We start from the raw sequence: 17,677 nt of genomic DNA, 5'->3' as shown, positions 1-17,677 counted from the left end.
TGGTCAAATCCAGGTTTTAGGTTTGTTGTCGACCCTCTGCTTCGCAATGGTCAAATTTAAGTCTTTCTTCTGCGATTTTGGCCCTCTGCAAAGCAATGGTCAAATCCAGGTTTTAATTTTGTTTTCGGCCCTCTGCTCCGCAATGGTCAAATTTAAGTTTTTCTTTTGCGATATTGGCCCTCTGCAATGCAATGGTCGAGTCCAGTTTTCTGTTTTGGTGGATCGTCTTTCTTTTGGCATTGGACAAGCTTTTTGCTGCAATGTAACCTCCTTCTTGAATTTGGTCAGTGTGTACCTGAATTGGTTGAAACCCAGACGAAATCAGTATTTCTATCTTTACTTATCTTTTACTTTGATAATATAAAAACCTTGTTTGTCATATTATCTAGTAAAACCTAAGTAAAGAGGGGCAACAATCAATACCCAATTTCGTCCGGATAATTAAATAAAATATCTAGAAGTAAGAAAAAGTAATAAAATAAAAATAAACGAGAAAAGATAAATTTTATATAATTTTTTTTTTAAAAAAAATGATGATGATTTTTGTTTTGTGTTCTTTTCCTATTTTCATTTATTTTTATCCTTTTGTTTTTACCTTATTTTGTTTTTATTTATTTTCTCCCCTACTTTTTTTCTCTTATTTTTGTTTTACGTTATTTGGTTTCATTTTATTTTATCTCATTTTGTTTTATTTTACTTTATTTTATTCTATTTCAATCTGTTTTATTTTATTTATTTTCAGTTTATTTTATTTTTCTTATTTCGTTTTATTTTATTCTACCTTATTTCTTATTTTGTATTTTTATTTTTATTTTTATTTTGTCTTGTTTCATTTTTCTTATTCCATTTTGTTTTACGTTATTTCCTTTTTATTTCATTTTTATTTTTATTTTTATTTTTACTTTTTTTTCTTTTTTCGGGTTACTAATATATATAAATATTTGTACTCTAAAAAATATAAAGAAAGAAAAAGAGAAGGAAAGATAAAAAAAAAATAATAATAATAATAAAAAAAGAGAGAGTCAACTCTGTTTCCTAGTCCTGAAGCAACAGTTGCAGTGCTCGGCTATGCAGTGCTATCCAGTGAATGCTTAGAATGTGTTTCCACGGTAGCTGAGTGAAAAAAGGTATTTGTTTCTTGCTGGAAATTCTTAGGCAGTAGCAGCAGCCATGCATTGAAATGGAAAGAATTTTAAACAAGCGTATACCAACTGAAAAGTGGAAACATGAAACAAGAAAAAGACAAAGAAAATCCTGCGACAGAGGATACCCTATGAAACGGCATGAAATGGTACAATAGAGGGGGATACAAGGAGGAGGAGACCAAGAAGCAAGGATACACTATCACAACGAAAAGAAAGAAAAGACGATCAAAGGATATACACATTGAAGAAAAAAAAGAAAAACAGTACAGAGAGCACAAGAGGAGCGGACCTCACGGTCAAAGGAGAAGAAAGCCATTTACTTTTACTGGTTCGTTTAAAGCGGCGGAGGTAAGTCATAGTCTCTGAACTTGATCGTATGTGAAGGCATCTGTTTAATGAATCAGATATGAATGAATAATACATGTATATGGTTGTGCTCGTTTGCTTGTATATGGTTGTTTCAAGGCCTGCAAATTTCATCACTTATAAACTACATTGAAACATATACATTGAAACATAGGCATAGGCATATATCCCCAACAGCAAGACCCAAATACCCTCTTTGCTCACATCCAGAAATGTCCAGAAAGGCATGTAAATAAAAGACAAACATAAATAATTTTTCATATCAGCATATATCAGAATAGGAAACGCTACACCATCTTCTACCTCCATCAAGCAGATTGAACAAACCAAAACCCAGATTCTAAGCTCTATCCTTTGAACAACCGTTACACCCAGTCGTTACACCCAACGCCTTCCCTCTAGATTGACATCTCGAGCTCCATGCTCAATGTCCTCTATGACCTGTAAAACAAAATCCCATCAGATTTAACCCAAAATATCCCAATGGAAGAAACTTCCATCAACAGAACAACATTCAAATGAACAATATTGAAAAGGAAATGAGAAAAAGAGAAGGAAAGGTGTTTTCGCCCTTGACACCGGCGATGATGTTGCTGGAAATGTTTGGCATCGGAGGAAAAAGACTCTTGAATGAGGGTGGTGCCGGCGACTCTGACGTGTAAGCGTTTTCCGACGAAGACAACGGTGGTCGGTTTTGTTCATGGCCCTAGAAGTGGGAACTGGACGAACGGCGGCAACTTTGGCTGTGATTCGTGGCGCTGGTGGTGTCCCTGTGCGAGTCGTCGTTGTTCTATGGAGGAAGGAAAGAGTTCGCGCGCGAAGGAGAAAGGAGGCGTAGAGAACCCGACAGTCGGCGACGACTTCGGTAGCGGACAGCGTCACCGGCGCGGCTTAGGCTCGCGGCTTACGGTCGTCTTCTCCTAAGCCGCACCCTTCTCCTAAACCCAACAAAAAAATCATCAAATAAAAATCCTTTCCGCACCCCGTTTTCTCCTAAGCCGCACCCTTTTCTATTAGGCTCAGACCCAATTCGCCTTTAGAAATGAATTAGGTTTGTACACCCCTATTTTTCATTTTTACCACCTTTTTTGCACTTGGGCTTAAGCCCAATCTACCATTATAAATAAATTAGGTTTAGACACCCCTTCTCTTATTTTAGCACCTTCACACCCTTTTTTTTTATTTATCTACTTATTATTTTATTTTTTATTATTTTATCTTTTATCTTTTTATTTTATGTTTGTTATTTATTTATCTATCTTTTATTTATTTATTTATTTGTTCTCTTTTATTTCCATTTTAAATATTTATCTACTTTTTTAAATATACTTTTATTAAAATTAAAAAAAATGTTTTAAAAGGTTTAAGCACGTGTGTGATCGCACGCATCGTCCTCGTGCTAAGACCTTTTTCTCCTTTTAAAATAATCAAAAAATGTTTTTAAAGGTTCTGGCACATGTGTGATTGTACGCATCGTCCTTGTGCTAGAAAACCCTTTCTTTTCTATAAATAAAAATTAAAAATATATTTTAAGGGGTCTAACACATGTGTGATCGCACGCATCGTCCTTGTGCTAGAAAACCCTTTCTTTTCTATAAATAAAAATATTAAAAATATATTTTAAGGATTCTAGCGCATGTGTGATCGCACGCATCGTCCTTGTGCTAGAAGACCTTTTCTTTTTCTTACATAAAAATTACAAAAATACCAAAACATCCTTTCTCAAACAAACAATCAACTTTTCAGCAAAGAACTACGTAACCCTGATTTCTCAGTCCAACTNAGAATACGTAGGAGCAAGGTCAATCCTTGTCGGGCACAAAAAACACAAAAAAATATTTTGTTTTCTTTGAGTTTTATTTTTTAGGGGAAATTAAACATTTTGCAAACCACATAAAATTCGCGCATTTAGTTAAAGGTACTGCCTTAGGGCAGGCTTTGTGGGGGTGCTAACAACTTCCCCACACGTAACCGACTTTCGAAACCAGAATTTGGTTTTGTAGACCTTGCCTTATCATTTTACGGTTTTTCCGTAGTTTTCCAGAATAAACTATGGTGGCGACTCCAAATTCTTTTCAAAATTTATTTTCTTTTTTGGATCGTCGTCGTCCCGTCGCGATTTTTGGTTGCGACAACTATAACAATTGCTATTACAAAAATGGACTAATTTCATCATAAAAAACACCAATTGATAGACACATTGAGTAAAGCATCCTTAATAAAAAAAATCGAATAAAAATAGCGTAACACAATCAACAATATGGAATTGGATCAACACAAAATCGAAAATAAAAAAATCGCAAAATGTTCAACATACTCAGTCCCAAAACAATCACTACAAAATATGGTAAAATTGCAAAATTTGGGTTTATAAAATTGAGAAATCAAACATACTTGTTCGTGAACTTCATGGTGGTCATTACTCTTTCTTGCGTCAAGTAGACTATGACATTGTGTTGGTGGTGGTTGCATTGGTAGCTCACATTGTGCTCATCCTTCACTCCTGTTGCTGGCTGTGAGAGTGAATGAATCCATAGACTCGTGGTGGTATGAGGGAAGGAAGAATTTCTTTTGTTTTCCCAAGGTTGAATGTAATGTGAAGTGAGATGACAAAAGTTGCATAGATGAGAGATACTGAGAAATGAGATGAGAGATACTGAGAAATGAGATGAGAGTTTGAAAAGAAATGAGTATGCACAACACAACAAGAAAAACAAATGTTTACTTTTTTTATTAACGAAACGGGCTAGTCTGACTTGACTCGCTGGTTGGCCTGACAAGTTGACGGGTTGGGTAGGCAAGGCTGATGCGAGTTGGTAGGTTCAAATCTTTGTCTCGATGCAACCGTTTTGGATAGGGTGGTTTTTCATGCCTGACCCATTTTTTCGTCCTTATTTATAATATGTAAATTAGAGTTATGAATTAGTGTGTTTTGTACTGATTTGTGGACCGAATATGTGCTCAAGCTGTGTTGTTTGAAAGTTCTGTAAAATTTAATGTGTTTAAAGCTTGAAGTGTGATTTGAAGTATAATGAAATTAAATATTTCTACTTGGAAAATTGGCCAATTTTCTATTATTAAGAGAATGTTTTAAAATGGATTTGAAAAAGAAAAAAAAAATAGAAGGAGCCAAATTGAGAAATTGTGCAAGAATTGAAAATCTGATTTCATAAAACCTATTGACATGATGTTGAGTGGTGACATAGCTACCCAAATAATCTTATTTCAAATAGTTACTTTAAAAATAAAATCTTCACCACTATGTTTAAATCTCAAATAAAAATGAAATTAATGTCTTACATCACCATACTTTTATCAACTTGACAAAATTTTAAAATAACAATTGAAATAAAAACAAGAGTGCCCATACCTTTGTTGGCCTCACCCAACTCTCATCCTTCACTATTGTGCATCTTCCTTAACCTCTATACGATCATATGTTCCCATATAAAAATACGATCATCATAGGTGGAAATCACAGTCACAAACGCAATGGTAAGCTAACATCACAAAGTGGTTAAAATCCCATAACATCTTTAAAAATAACATTTTTAAAAAAAAGTAAAACATATGAAAATTCATCAAGTTAGACTCTTAGAAAAAAGATGTAAGTCAAAAATTGACAAACTCAAAATTTTGTTTTTCTCAGTTAGAGTCTTTCCAATATCATTTTCATATGTCTCAATAGTCATTCAAAAATTTAGATAATTGAAAGCAATATACCAATAATTTTTAAAACACAACAAAGCCTCGACTCATAGATTTCTCAGTCTAAGGACATTCATATCCTTTGACCTTGACACTCAAGAGCCATGAATCAAACACTAGTAAATAGAGTTTTGTGTCCAAAGACATCCATCTCAGGCTTCGACACTCTAAAGCCCTCACATGCACGCTCAAATTCATAGAGTTCTCAGTTTAGAGGCATTCCTCCTTTGACCTTAACACACAAGAACTAAGTATCAAACACTAGTCAATAGAGTTCTTTTCTTAGAGACATATGTTCTCTGGCTACATTCCATAGACCTTCCACAAACAAGCACATGCAAGCATAGTTCATAAAGTTCTCTGTCCAGAGACACTCGTCCTCTAGCTTCGACACTCTAAGAACCCTTCACTCCATCGAGCTGCCCACTAAGAAGGATCCTTTTAAAGCACCCACTTGAGGAGCATGCTTTGAGCACAACCTCAAATAATGCTAAGAGTCTAGCCTTAACAAACAACTTAGCTCTAACTAGAGCTCACACAATGCTTACATGGAGCTATTCAAATTCAATCAATCAAAATCTCAAACCAACACAACTCAACAAATACCTAACAAAACTTAACACATCTTTCTATATTTACACAAACACAAGCACGAACAGGAGAGAAAGAAAATAAATAAGAAAACAAGAACTCAAGAAAGTAAAAGTAAATAAGAAAACGAGAACTCAAGAAAATTATCCTTTTAGCAACCATCATTTAACAAGAAAATTTCCAATTTTAGAATAATTATTTAAAAATCGAAGCTTTCACCACCTTCATACTAAAAACACATTTTCATCATCAAATAACATCAATACACAAAACTGAAAAGAAAGCATGATGTAGCTTCTCTATAATCATAGTTTAACACAACAAACATATAACCAAAAAAGTTAGTTTGCTTCACCCTAAACATTTACATTAACCCTTTAACCTTCACTGTAAAGTGTATGCCTCTTCTCACATGTTCTTATTAAAAAATGTTTCAAAAATACTTATGTTTCTCTTTAAAAAAACTCCTTGCACTTCATTATTTAAATAACTGAAAATGTATATAAATTTGAGTGTTTTACTAGTGTCCCAACTTATTTATAGTAAACCTTAGTGTATTATATGAAATATACCAATCAGAGTTAATGATCATTCATGGACAATTATCATGTATTAATGGGTCAGATTGCGCCTTACGCTTTACAAATATACGATATTAATTATTGATTATTAGGTTTGATTGTCCAAAAATATATTGCACTAATGATTAATTAATGGACTTGGCTGTCATAAGATCTATAAATATAGAATTGGTGTCCAGGTACATATATCTTGATCTATCCTATTTAAATATAACCTTCTTTTATAAAACATATCTGACTTGAGCGTTTGAGTTAGACGATCGGAGCATAGTAAGAAAAGACGACCGACTGTAAGCGAAACACTTAATCTAAAAAAATAGTTATCTCCTTTTTATTTTATGACTAAGAAAAAGGATAAAATATAAATTTATTTTGATAGAAATTATGATTTAAAAATATTATTATATTTTAGACCAAGACTTGTATAATTGATTGTGGTTTTTAGAAAGAGATAAACAAATCGTCATAGACTTGAAAAGAAAATGTAAAAAAATAAATAAAATAATTTTACAAAAATGATAATTTTATAAAATAAAATTTGACTAAAACAATTTTTTTATTTATAAAATTAGTATTTTTAATAATTTTTTTATTTATAAATTTTAACGCACTAATATTATTATTGAAAAATATTTTAATTTTAGAAAAAATAAAATGATAAATAATTAGTATTAATATATTTCATATTAATCCATTTTTAATTCAACTCTATTTATTTAACTCACTAATTAAACAAGTAGAATGTAGTAAACCTATATTTAAAAAATTATACCTTTTATTAACCCAACCTATTTGGAATATAAATCAAAAGTTAGGTCAGAATTTTAAAATTATTTTGATATGGTTATATTATGAGAATAATTGTTAATAATTTTATAAAATACAAAATTATCTTTTAAATATTTTTCTTAGTGACATTTGTTTCTCTCCTTCCGGTTCTTCCCATATGAACCCTAATTTCCCTCCTTTTCATTTCCTCTCTTCTCCTTTGTATTCTTTGGCGATGCTTCATTTTCCTTGCAACGCACAGCAGAGAGTATACATATGTTTGTGCGCGCGCGCATTGGAATGCTATTCAGACACTACATAGTCTCGTTGCCCCCAATTCGGTTTCTTGAATTCCCAAATTGAAGAAAAACAAAAAAACACGAAGAGTTTTCGCTCACCACAGACAAGAGGTCGAGTGTTGGAAAAGGTAATGATCTTTCCGGTTTTTTTGGATATGTTTTTTCTTTTCATTCTTCCACTGTAATTTTAGAACCACGAAGTTTTGATTTCTTCGTAGAAATTGGTAGCCATTTCTTTGCACGATTTGCTTTACTTTTTTTCCACTGAAAATTTTGATTATTAGGTGTTATTGGATTAATAAGTGAAATTTGTGATTTCTTCATCGTTCAGTTGTATGAATAATACGATTCGTTGTAGCACTTTTTATCGATCTCTGTTCGGAGAACTATCCTTCGAATTGTTTGTTACTGTAGCAGAACTATACTTGATGAAAAGTTGTGTGGTTTATTTTTTTCTTGAAGTGCTTGCAATCCACGTGTTTGTGTTAACGCTCATGTTGTTGGTCTTTCATCTGAGAAGTACAATATTGAGGCATATCTTATTTATTATACTGGGACGTACTTTTGGCATTATTGAACCTAATATTGGGGATTAGTCCCGCCGCTTGTTTTACTGATTTGCTTCATATATGTAGCATGAAAATAAACATGACATGCCCGTAGATATTTTACCGAGTTTGAGCTACACAATTGTGAATCCAATGAAGTTATGTGTTTTCATTTGTTTTCAGTACACTTTGACATGCTATTGCTCGTGCTATATCTGAGACAATTTTATGCGTGCTCCTTTCGTTGTTCCCGAACTTTCTGGATATATGGGTTGTACTTAGTTACTTATTATTAATTTCAACTGTCTTATTTGCGGGTTTGTGCATGTTTGCGGATATTTAGATTAAGATTGTTTTTGTGCTCTATTTTTATGTTATACGAAGGCTCGGTAATTTTTATTGTGATCATTGAACAATGCTTGAGTCTCATTATATGGCTGTTATCTTGCTCGATTATTTTTCTTTCTAGTTGCATCTGTTGCTGTAATGACAGGTTGTAAAAGCAACTGAGTTATCTTTCCCATGTTTTTTCATAAGTTATTTGTGAGCATGATATAACTGGACTTTAGTTGCTATATGATTCTGTTTTAGATAGACTTCTTCTAACTTCTTTTGTTACTATCGTATTCTGATTATTCTTTGACTATCACATTCCAATGTTGCAAATGGTGCTTAGATCTACAATATCCTGCTTGTTGCTATTTCCAAAAGTATGCATGTTGGGGACATGATTATACCTTTTTGTTTTGATTGGCTTCCATTCTTTATAATATTTTCCAGTGGCTAGTTTTATTTATGCTGCTTCATCGTCTATAGTGATTGCATGCTGTTTGTTTCTTTGCTTTGTTGATATTAACCCAGTAAAAGCAGATGGCACTTGTATTTTTATATTACATTCTTCAAAGTTCAATGTATAATTAGAATTTATTATTTCATCTTTATGGTTTATTTATTCATGTCTGGCTGGTTTTTTAAATTTTAGTTGTTTGAGTTTTTAGATATAGCCAGCAATGGAAGGGATCCAGATAACTAGGACTCCTTGTTCCTTTGAGCACTTACTTTTCCACTGGCTGAAAGAGAACTGAAAACTATTTTACATCAGTACTTGTATGCCAACTTCTCACTGATGTTATTGTGACTTAATTTTTTTTTTCCAGAGTGAAAGCAACCATGGCAGACCATCGAAATGGAAGTACACAACCATCCAATGGAAAGCTCAGTGCAGCAGGAAGTGGATATTCTATTGATCTGACTGCATTTCAGTCCCGATTGAAAACACTTTATTCACATTGGGACGAGCACAAAACAGATCTGTGGGGATCTTCTGAGGCAATAGCAATTGCATGTCCTCCACCTTCGGAAGACCTGCGGTACCTGAAATCTACCGCTCTGAACTTATGGCTGCTTGGATTTGAGTTCCCAGAGACAATTATGGTTTTCATGAAGAAGCAGATACATATCTTATGCAGCCAAAAGAAGGCTTCTATTCTTGATTCGGTAAAAAAATCTGCCCGAGAGGCTGTGGGGGCAGATCTTGTTCTGCATGTCAAACCTAAAAATGATGATGGAACTGCTCTAATGGATTCTATATTCCGTGCCATCCGTGCTCAGCCAAAGTCTGATGATCACGATTCTTCCACTATTGGATACATATCAAGAGAGGCTCCTGAAGGGAAACTACTTGAGACATGGACTGAAAAATTAAAAAATACTAAATTTAATCTCGTTGATGTTGCCAATGGATTGTCTTCTATATTTGCAGTAAAGACTAATGAGGAGCTCACATCAATTAAGAGAGCTGCTTACCTGACAACAAGTGTGATGAAAAACTTTGTGGTTACAAAACTTGAGAATGTAATCGATGAGGAGAAGAAAGTCTCTCATTCAACATTGATGGAGGAGACTGAGAAAGTTATTCTGGAACCTTCAAAAGTGAATTGTAAGCTAAAGGCAGATAATGTTGATATTTGTTACCCGCCAATTTTTCAGAGTGGTGGAGAGTTTGATCTCAGACCGAGTGCTGTCAGCAATGATGAGTTACTGCACTACGATTCCGCCAGTGTGATTATATGTGCTGTTGGAGCCCGATACAAGAGTTATTGCTCCAACATAGCTAGGACCTTCTTGATTGATGCAGACCCTCTTCAAAGTAGGGCATATGGGGTTCTTCTAAAAGCCCATGAAGCTGTCATAGGTTCTATGAAGCCAGGAAACAAGTTAAGTGCTGCATACCAAGCTGCAGTCTCTGTCGTGGAAAGGGATGCTCCAGACTTGGTTTCATATTTGACAAAATCTGCTGGAACAGGCATCGGCATTGAGTTTCGTGAATCAGGATTGAATGTTAATGCAAAAAATGAACAGATAATTAGAGAAGGCATGGTCTTTAATGTGTCAATTGGTTTTCAGAATTTACAAATTGAGAAAAGTAAGTCAAAGAACAAGCATTTCTCCCTGCTGCTTGCTGACACAGTCATCATCAACAAAGATAAGACAGAAGTTGTGACTTCTATAAGCTCAAAAGCACTCAAGGATGTAGCATACTCTTTCAATGAGGATGAGGAGGAAGAGGAAAGGCCGAGCACAAAAGTGGATGCCAAGGGAGCTGAGCCCTTTACTAAGACAACACTAAGGTCAGACAATCATGAAATTTCAAAGGAGGAGCTTCGAAGGCAGCATCAAGCAGAACTTGCTCGTCAGAAAAATGAAGAAACTGCTAGGAGGCTTGCTGGTGGTGGAAGTGAGGCAGGAGATAGCCGTTCATCTGCAAGGGCTTCAACAGAACTTTTGGCCTACAAGAACATAAATGACCTTCCCCCTCCCAGAGAAATGATGATTCAGATTGATCAGAAGAACGAAGCAGTTCTCTTGCCTATAAATGGAAGCATGGTGCCTTTTCATGTCGCTTTCATTCGAACTGTTTCGAGCCAGCAGGACACCAACCGTAATTGCTATGTCAGAATTATTTTTAATGTTCCTGGGACCCCTTTCAGTCCTCATGATGCAAACTCAATGAAGTTCCCTGGATCTATATATTTGAAAGAGGCATCATTCCGCTCCAAGGATTCAAGGCACATTAGTGAGGTTGTGCAGTCAATTAAAACCCTCAGGCGACAAGTTGTGGCAAGGGAGTCTGAGAGAGCCGAGAGGGCAACCCTTGTTACTCAGGAGAAACTGCAACTTGCTAATAATAGATTCAAGCCAATACGGTTGTCTAATCTTTGGATCCGTCCTGCTTTTGGTGGGCGTGGAAGGAAGATACCTGGTACACTAGAGGCTCACGTGAATGGATTTCGTTATTCTACCACCAGGCAAGATGAGCGTGTAGACATAATGTTTGGCAACATTAAGCATGCATTTTTCCAGCCAGCAGAGAATGAAATGATCACGCTCCTGCACTTCCATCTGCACAATCATATTATGGTAGGAAATAAGAAGACCAAGGATGTTCAGTTTTACGTTGAGGTTATGGACATGGTCCAGAATGTTGGAGGTGGTAAGAGATCAGCCTATGACCCGGATGAGCTTGAAGAAGAACAACGGGAGCGAGATAGGAAGAATAAAATAAATGTAGAATTCCAAACCTTTGTGAATCGGGTGAATGATCTCTGGGGTCAGGCCCAATTCAATGGGCTTGAGTTGGAGTTTGATCAACCTCTTAGAGAGCTTGGCTTCCCTGGGGTTCCTCATAAATCTTCTGTGTTTATTGTTCCTACTTCAAGCTGCCTTGTTGAACTGATAGAGACCCCTTTCCTTGTTGTCTCGCTTAGTGAGATTGAGATTGTGAATCTTGAGAGAGTTGGGCTTGGGCAGAAGAATTTTGATATGACAATAGTGTTTAAGGACTTTAAGCGTGATGTACTGAGGATTGATTCTATCCCTTCTACATCACTGGATGGAATCAAGGAATGGCTTGACACTACAGACATTAAATATTACGAGAGCAGGCTGAATCTGAACTGGCGTCAGATCCTGAAGACAATCACGGATGACCCTCAGAGCTTTATTGAAGGAGGTGGTTGGGAGTTTCTGAATTTGGAGGCTACTGATTCAGAGTCTGAGAACTCAGAGGAGTCAGACAAAGGTTACGAGCCTTCTGACGTGGAACCTGAATCTGATTCCGAGGATGAAGCCTCTGACAGTGAATCACTTGTTGAGTCTGAAGATGATGACGAAGATGAGGATTCTGACGAGGACTCAGAGGAAGAAAAGGGAAAGACGTGGGAAGAACTGGAGAGGGAAGCGAGCAATGCAGACAGGGAAAAAGGAAATGAGTCTGACAGCGAAGAAGATAGAAAAAGAAGAAAGGCAAAAAGCTTTGGTAAGTCTAGAGGTACTAATCTAAGCAGTAGCATGCCAAAGCGGGCTAAGTTAAGATAGATTTTTGGGTTTTCTTGTTAGCCGGATTAAGGTTTAGTTCAGTTTGTTTTATGCTGTTGCTGCGGTTAGCGTAGCATCTTGTGTTTGGACTTTGGAGTTGTCCTATCGATGTAACTAAATATTTTTCTCCCATGTTAGTTCAGCCATTTGATAGCAATGTATGTCCTTATTGTTTACGTAATTTTCTTCATTCAATGATTGCTTTTATTTATTTATTTCTAAATATTAGTTCTCTCTTTCACTAAGCCAACAGGCTATAGAACCACCATGAATGTTGCCAGAGACCCAGGCTTAACCGAACTTCCAAACAATTCGCAGATTTTTCCTTACTTTATATTGTAAGGTTTTATGTTAGGTTATGGATAAATTAATTGAGTCAATCACATTAACCACCGACGAGGTTTTATGAAATTACTACAACTTTTATCATTTTTACCTTATTATGTGAGTATTAAAAAAGAAGTGTAGGTTATATAATTTTACAAAGTTTTAATATTTGATTACAGTACTTTTCTCTAAAATACCGAGTATTTTTAGTTTGAGTACATATGATGAATGTTAAATTTCTGCGGAGAAATTAATGAAAATGAAATACATTGAGGCTTATTTAAGACTACAAACTAATTTGGCAAATAAAAAGGAAAGTTTTATGTTGTGATTACCAACTTTGTTATATTTTATAAACTTTAAAGGCATAAGTAAAAAAATTAGGGTAATAAAAAATGAGTGTGTTGGAAATGAATGAGTGATTATTAAAAAAAAGATATTAAATGAGATATAACAATAGATAAAATGCGACAATTATTGTGTAGATGACAAAATAGTTAGTTAAGGTAATCTAAACATTTGAACCGGTAACTCGCGGATAATTACTACGATTTTATCATTGTGAAAATTAGTGTTGAGACCTAAAAAGCTTATAATTTGCCATGTAACATTATTCTAACTTTTTTTTATATCATTAGCCAATTAACAAGAGTATCAATATATTGAGAATTACTTCCTTTTAAAATGCCACCACTTAACAATTTTATTTATTAATATAAGAATAATAATAAACATAGAAGTTTAAAAATCTTATTATTATTAACTATTATTATTATTACTATTATTATTATTATTATTATTATTATTATAACAATTAATATTAAAAAATATTTTTTAACTGCGCGTTTGTTTACACATTTCTTTTACTGTTTTTATTTTTTTAATAATTTCTTAATTAACATTTTATTTTTGTGTGCTATTATTTTTTCTAATATTCATTGTGATTTCAAATTTCGTAATTTATGTTTAATTTGGTTTTTTCATAATGTCTTACAACACTTTGATAATGTTTGAATGCGTTGCTACATTGTTGCTTACGTGGTCATTCTACACAATTGCTTACATAGTCATGCGATGTTGCCATTGAACTACGTTGTCAATTACTGTTTGAGCAACTTTGTTCCTCCACCACCATGACGTATCAAATTCTACAACCATTGCAAGTACAACACTAGCCAAGAGGAATCATGAATCACTTCCCCTTTCAATGCAAAATGCAAATTTGTCTTCTCGAAGCTCCTAATCACAAACCACACATAACACAAATCCAACATCACTCCCAAAATTAAGGTTTTTGTGATGGTTGTGCCGCAGTTTGTGCTTGCGATTTCCAAGTTTCTGTTTCAATTTGGGTGGTACAATTTAGGCTTTGAGGGTGTGATACAACTAGCATTGCAGTTCTATTGTAGTTGCTTGGTGGTCCGTTGCTACTCGTGATTCTTGGTGGTTATGGTGAAAGAGGCACATCTGTGTTGGTGATGGAGGTGCGAGATGCAGTGAGGGTCCGACATGGTTTGCACGATTTGGATCTGTGGGTGTTTTGTTGAAAACCATTGCTTGTTTGGACGTTGATGGCTCACAAAGAAGTGCATCACTATGGGTGAATGAAGCTTGCAGCGTGGAATGCTGGCACAATGTAATGGATGTGTGGTTGGATGGTAGTGTTGTTACAGGTGGACAAATAGAACTGAACTGCATTGTACTACTAAAATCTGTACTGAACTAAAAACTAATTTGTCTAAACTGATCTGTAAAACAGTTCAGACAAACTGAACTGAACTATACTAAATTGTACTAAACTACAATATAAACTGAACCGAACTACTAACTATACTAATTTTAAACTGAATTGTACTAATTTTAAACTAAATAGTATAGCAATACATATTCTTTTTAATTAAAATTTATTTTAATATTTATTTTATTTTATTCATAAGTGTCTTATAAATTAATTTTTAATTATTTAATATTATTATTTTCTATTTTATTTATATTTCTTTTATTATTGAAAATTATTTTATTTTTTATTTATTTTATTTTATTGATAAAAAAATATAAAAAAAATGTTAAGTAACGTTTTCAATCTTTTTTTTCTTGCCCTTTCTCTTTTTTTTTCATGTTGTTTCCAACTTCTTTTTCTATGTTAAGACATATCAAATCTTCTTAAATCATTCCTTTATATATATATATATATAATTCTATTTTAAATTTAATTTAATCTCAATCTTAAATATTATTAAAACGATATTAATTAGAAGGAAATAATAAGATATTAATCATTCTGAACCTAGTCTTAGTGAAATTGTTTTTAATATTCTTTAAAATTTCCTATCAACAGATATATTTTATATATAAACATATTTCTATCTTTTAATTTATTTGATGAATGGAGAATTTTGTTTATATTCTAATAAATTAATATTGAAATATTTTTTCTATTAATATTTTATTATTAAATAACGTTTTCTTGGCAATATGAAACAGTTGAACGGGAAATAGAGAAGAGGAAAAAGTAGATACAATTCTTATAGTTAACTGTACTAAAACTATTGTAAGTTCAGTTTTTAAAAACTGAACTATAAAATAGTATACTGAACTTTTAGTAAAAGTAGATAAGTTCTTTTAGTATAATATAGTATAGTTAACTATAATACAGTACAAATTAGTTCTTTTTTGTCAACCCTAAGTGTTGTATTGCCACATAAACAATTATACAAGATAATCACATAATCAACAATTTATTTAAACATAAATTACGATTTAGACAATATTAAATCAAAATTTAAATTAAACATAAATTACGAAATTTGGAAACATGTTGAACCTATAGAATATTTAAGTCTAAAATAGAGAAAAAAAAGTTATTTAAGGCTAAAAAGTTTGTAGAGGATTTTCTTAGCACGTTTTTTAATTTGCTGTTCAGTTTTTATTTTAAATAAGTTTAAATATTTTTATCCTACCTGGCTATATTTGGGATAAAAAACGAAATCATATTTTGACCCATTAAAAATTAAAAGTAAAATACATAATTTTAATTTAAGTAATTTTAATGAAACTAATTTTATTTTAGATATAATAATTCGGAATATAGATGATAATATAGATATATGGTCTGATAAAATATATTTTGATTAGTATATTTGTTATAATATTTTGTATTTAAATATGGTATCTATTTTATTATATAAAGAGATTCGGTTATACGTGTCTTTTTTTTTTCAATTCCATTTTTCAATTTTTTAAAAATAAAATAATTATTTTATAATCTTACTTTTTAAGTGATTTTTTTTTTAATTTAACCATTCCTTTTATTTAACCGTTTTAATTATTTTTATTAAAAAATTATCTAAAAAATATACACTAACTATAATAAAATTATAAAAATTATTTAAATTTACTTTTATAATTCTAATAATAATAGCTTCATTATTTTTTTTATTATAAACATTCATATGTATTTTTACTGTTGGAATCGGTCGAAGCACTTATACAGCAAATTAAACGAGCTGAATAAAAAATTTCGTTTGGTTTATGTCTTAATATTCTTACTTCAATCTAATCTATTCGGTAGATTTTTAAACTGAGTTATTGTGTTATTAACATCTCTAGTTATAATTTGAAGAAACTCACCTTAACAATGTACACACAACTTTTGAAATATCACAATTCAATCATCCTTAAAAACTTAATTATTTTGCCCTCCATTTAATTCCATAATTATATACTATTTTTGTCTCATTTCTGAAATTAATTATTTTCTTAATTTAGAAATAACATTCATTTCAAAGAAAATATTTAATTTGAACAATAATTATTTTTTTATTATTTAGTTCTTCTTGATCGAAAATAACTGGTTTTAGTAAAAATTAATTTGATAAGGTTAACTTATACTCAAAGTTTCATTTGAGCCATAGATGACTTGATTGAGTGAAAATTTCATATTGACTTAATTATTGAACATTAACCAAATTGATTTTCCAAATAAATAAACTTCCAACACTTAGATTTTCAACATGTTAAAAAAATCATCAAATGATTCCAACCTATTTTGATAATCTAAGATCTATCATAAAGAAATAAAAATAAACATTAACTAGTTTTAAATTCAACCATATAGTTGTATCAATAGCTTGAGCAACTCTTCAATCCACCAACAATTTGACAATATAAATTAATTCTTCTCAGCAACCTTTCCAATATCAAAAATCAAAATTTATCTATCAAAACTATCATACTCATATCTTTATATTTTCAAAACATATAACCATTCATGCACTTCAAAATTACCATCCCTACATAAAATATAATTATTGTGACAATTTAACAGTAAGATATTCTACCATATGATTATGTCAAACTTTTACATAAAATATTTTCATCAACAAGAATCTACATGTGTTATATTCTTCTACTAATAAAGATTTATCTTTGTTCTAAAAATCTTATATGCAAACTTTAAAGTGAATTCAAATTTAGAAAGAATGAACAACTATTTTAATCATTAAAAAGAAATATAAATAAAAAATATATTTAAAAAGAGATAGTAACTTTTTAAGAATAATATTGACATATTTTATATTCATAAACTTTTTAAGTAAATAATAAAATGGGTGTTGCTCCTTTCACCACCACCCGAAGTGTTCCTGCACCTCCTCACTATTTTCATTTATTTCAAAAATATTCTACACTTCCTCACAATTTCTTTTATTCCAAAAATATCCTGCACCTCCCCACTATCCTCAATAATCTTTCTCTTTCTCTTTGTATCAATGGAGCATTTATATGGCTCAGATTTGAACTTGTGATGTATTCCCTTAAATAAGTTTGATTCAATCTTATTTTCATTCTTTAATATATTTTTTTTATTCACATTACTTAATAAATGGTAAAATTTTGTTCTAAATTTCTAGAAAAATGTTTATATATATGTGTTTTTTTTTACATTTAATATCTATAATTTTTAACAT

General features: G+C 32.2%; 1 protein-coding gene and 1 long non-coding RNA gene across 2 annotated transcripts; one reads left to right on the top strand and one right to left on the bottom strand.

The window, feature by feature from the left end:
• Positions 1–1,506: 1,506 nt before the first annotated feature.
• LOC111242628 lies at positions 1,507–2,368 on the bottom strand. The gene is made up of 2 exons (XR_002669929.1): positions 1,815–2,368; positions 1,507–1,612 (listed from the first exon to the last, which is right to left on the bottom strand). It is a non-coding gene; the product is annotated as an uncharacterized LOC111242628 (long non-coding RNA).
• A 4,955-nt stretch (positions 2,369–7,323) lies between these two features.
• On the top strand, positions 7,324–12,578 carry LOC106775848 (FACT complex subunit SPT16). The gene is made up of 2 exons (XM_014663070.2): positions 7,324–7,586; positions 9,164–12,578. The coding sequence occupies exon 2, from the start codon at positions 9,177–9,179 to the stop codon at positions 12,381–12,383; it is 3,207 nt and encodes a 1,068-aa protein (XP_014518556.1). The 5' UTR covers positions 7,324–7,586; positions 9,164–9,176; the 3' UTR covers positions 12,384–12,578.
• Positions 12,579–17,677: the final 5,099 nt, after the last annotated feature.

The sequence above is a fragment of the Vigna radiata genome, chromosome 10, assembly GCF_000741045.1.
Source record: "Vigna radiata var. radiata cultivar VC1973A chromosome 10, Vradiata_ver6, whole genome shotgun sequence".
NCBI classification, from domain to species: domain Eukaryota; kingdom Viridiplantae; phylum Streptophyta; class Magnoliopsida; order Fabales; family Fabaceae; genus Vigna; species Vigna radiata.
The sequence above is the reverse complement of the archived record's forward strand: the minus strand, read 5'-3'. Positions and strand labels throughout refer to the sequence as shown.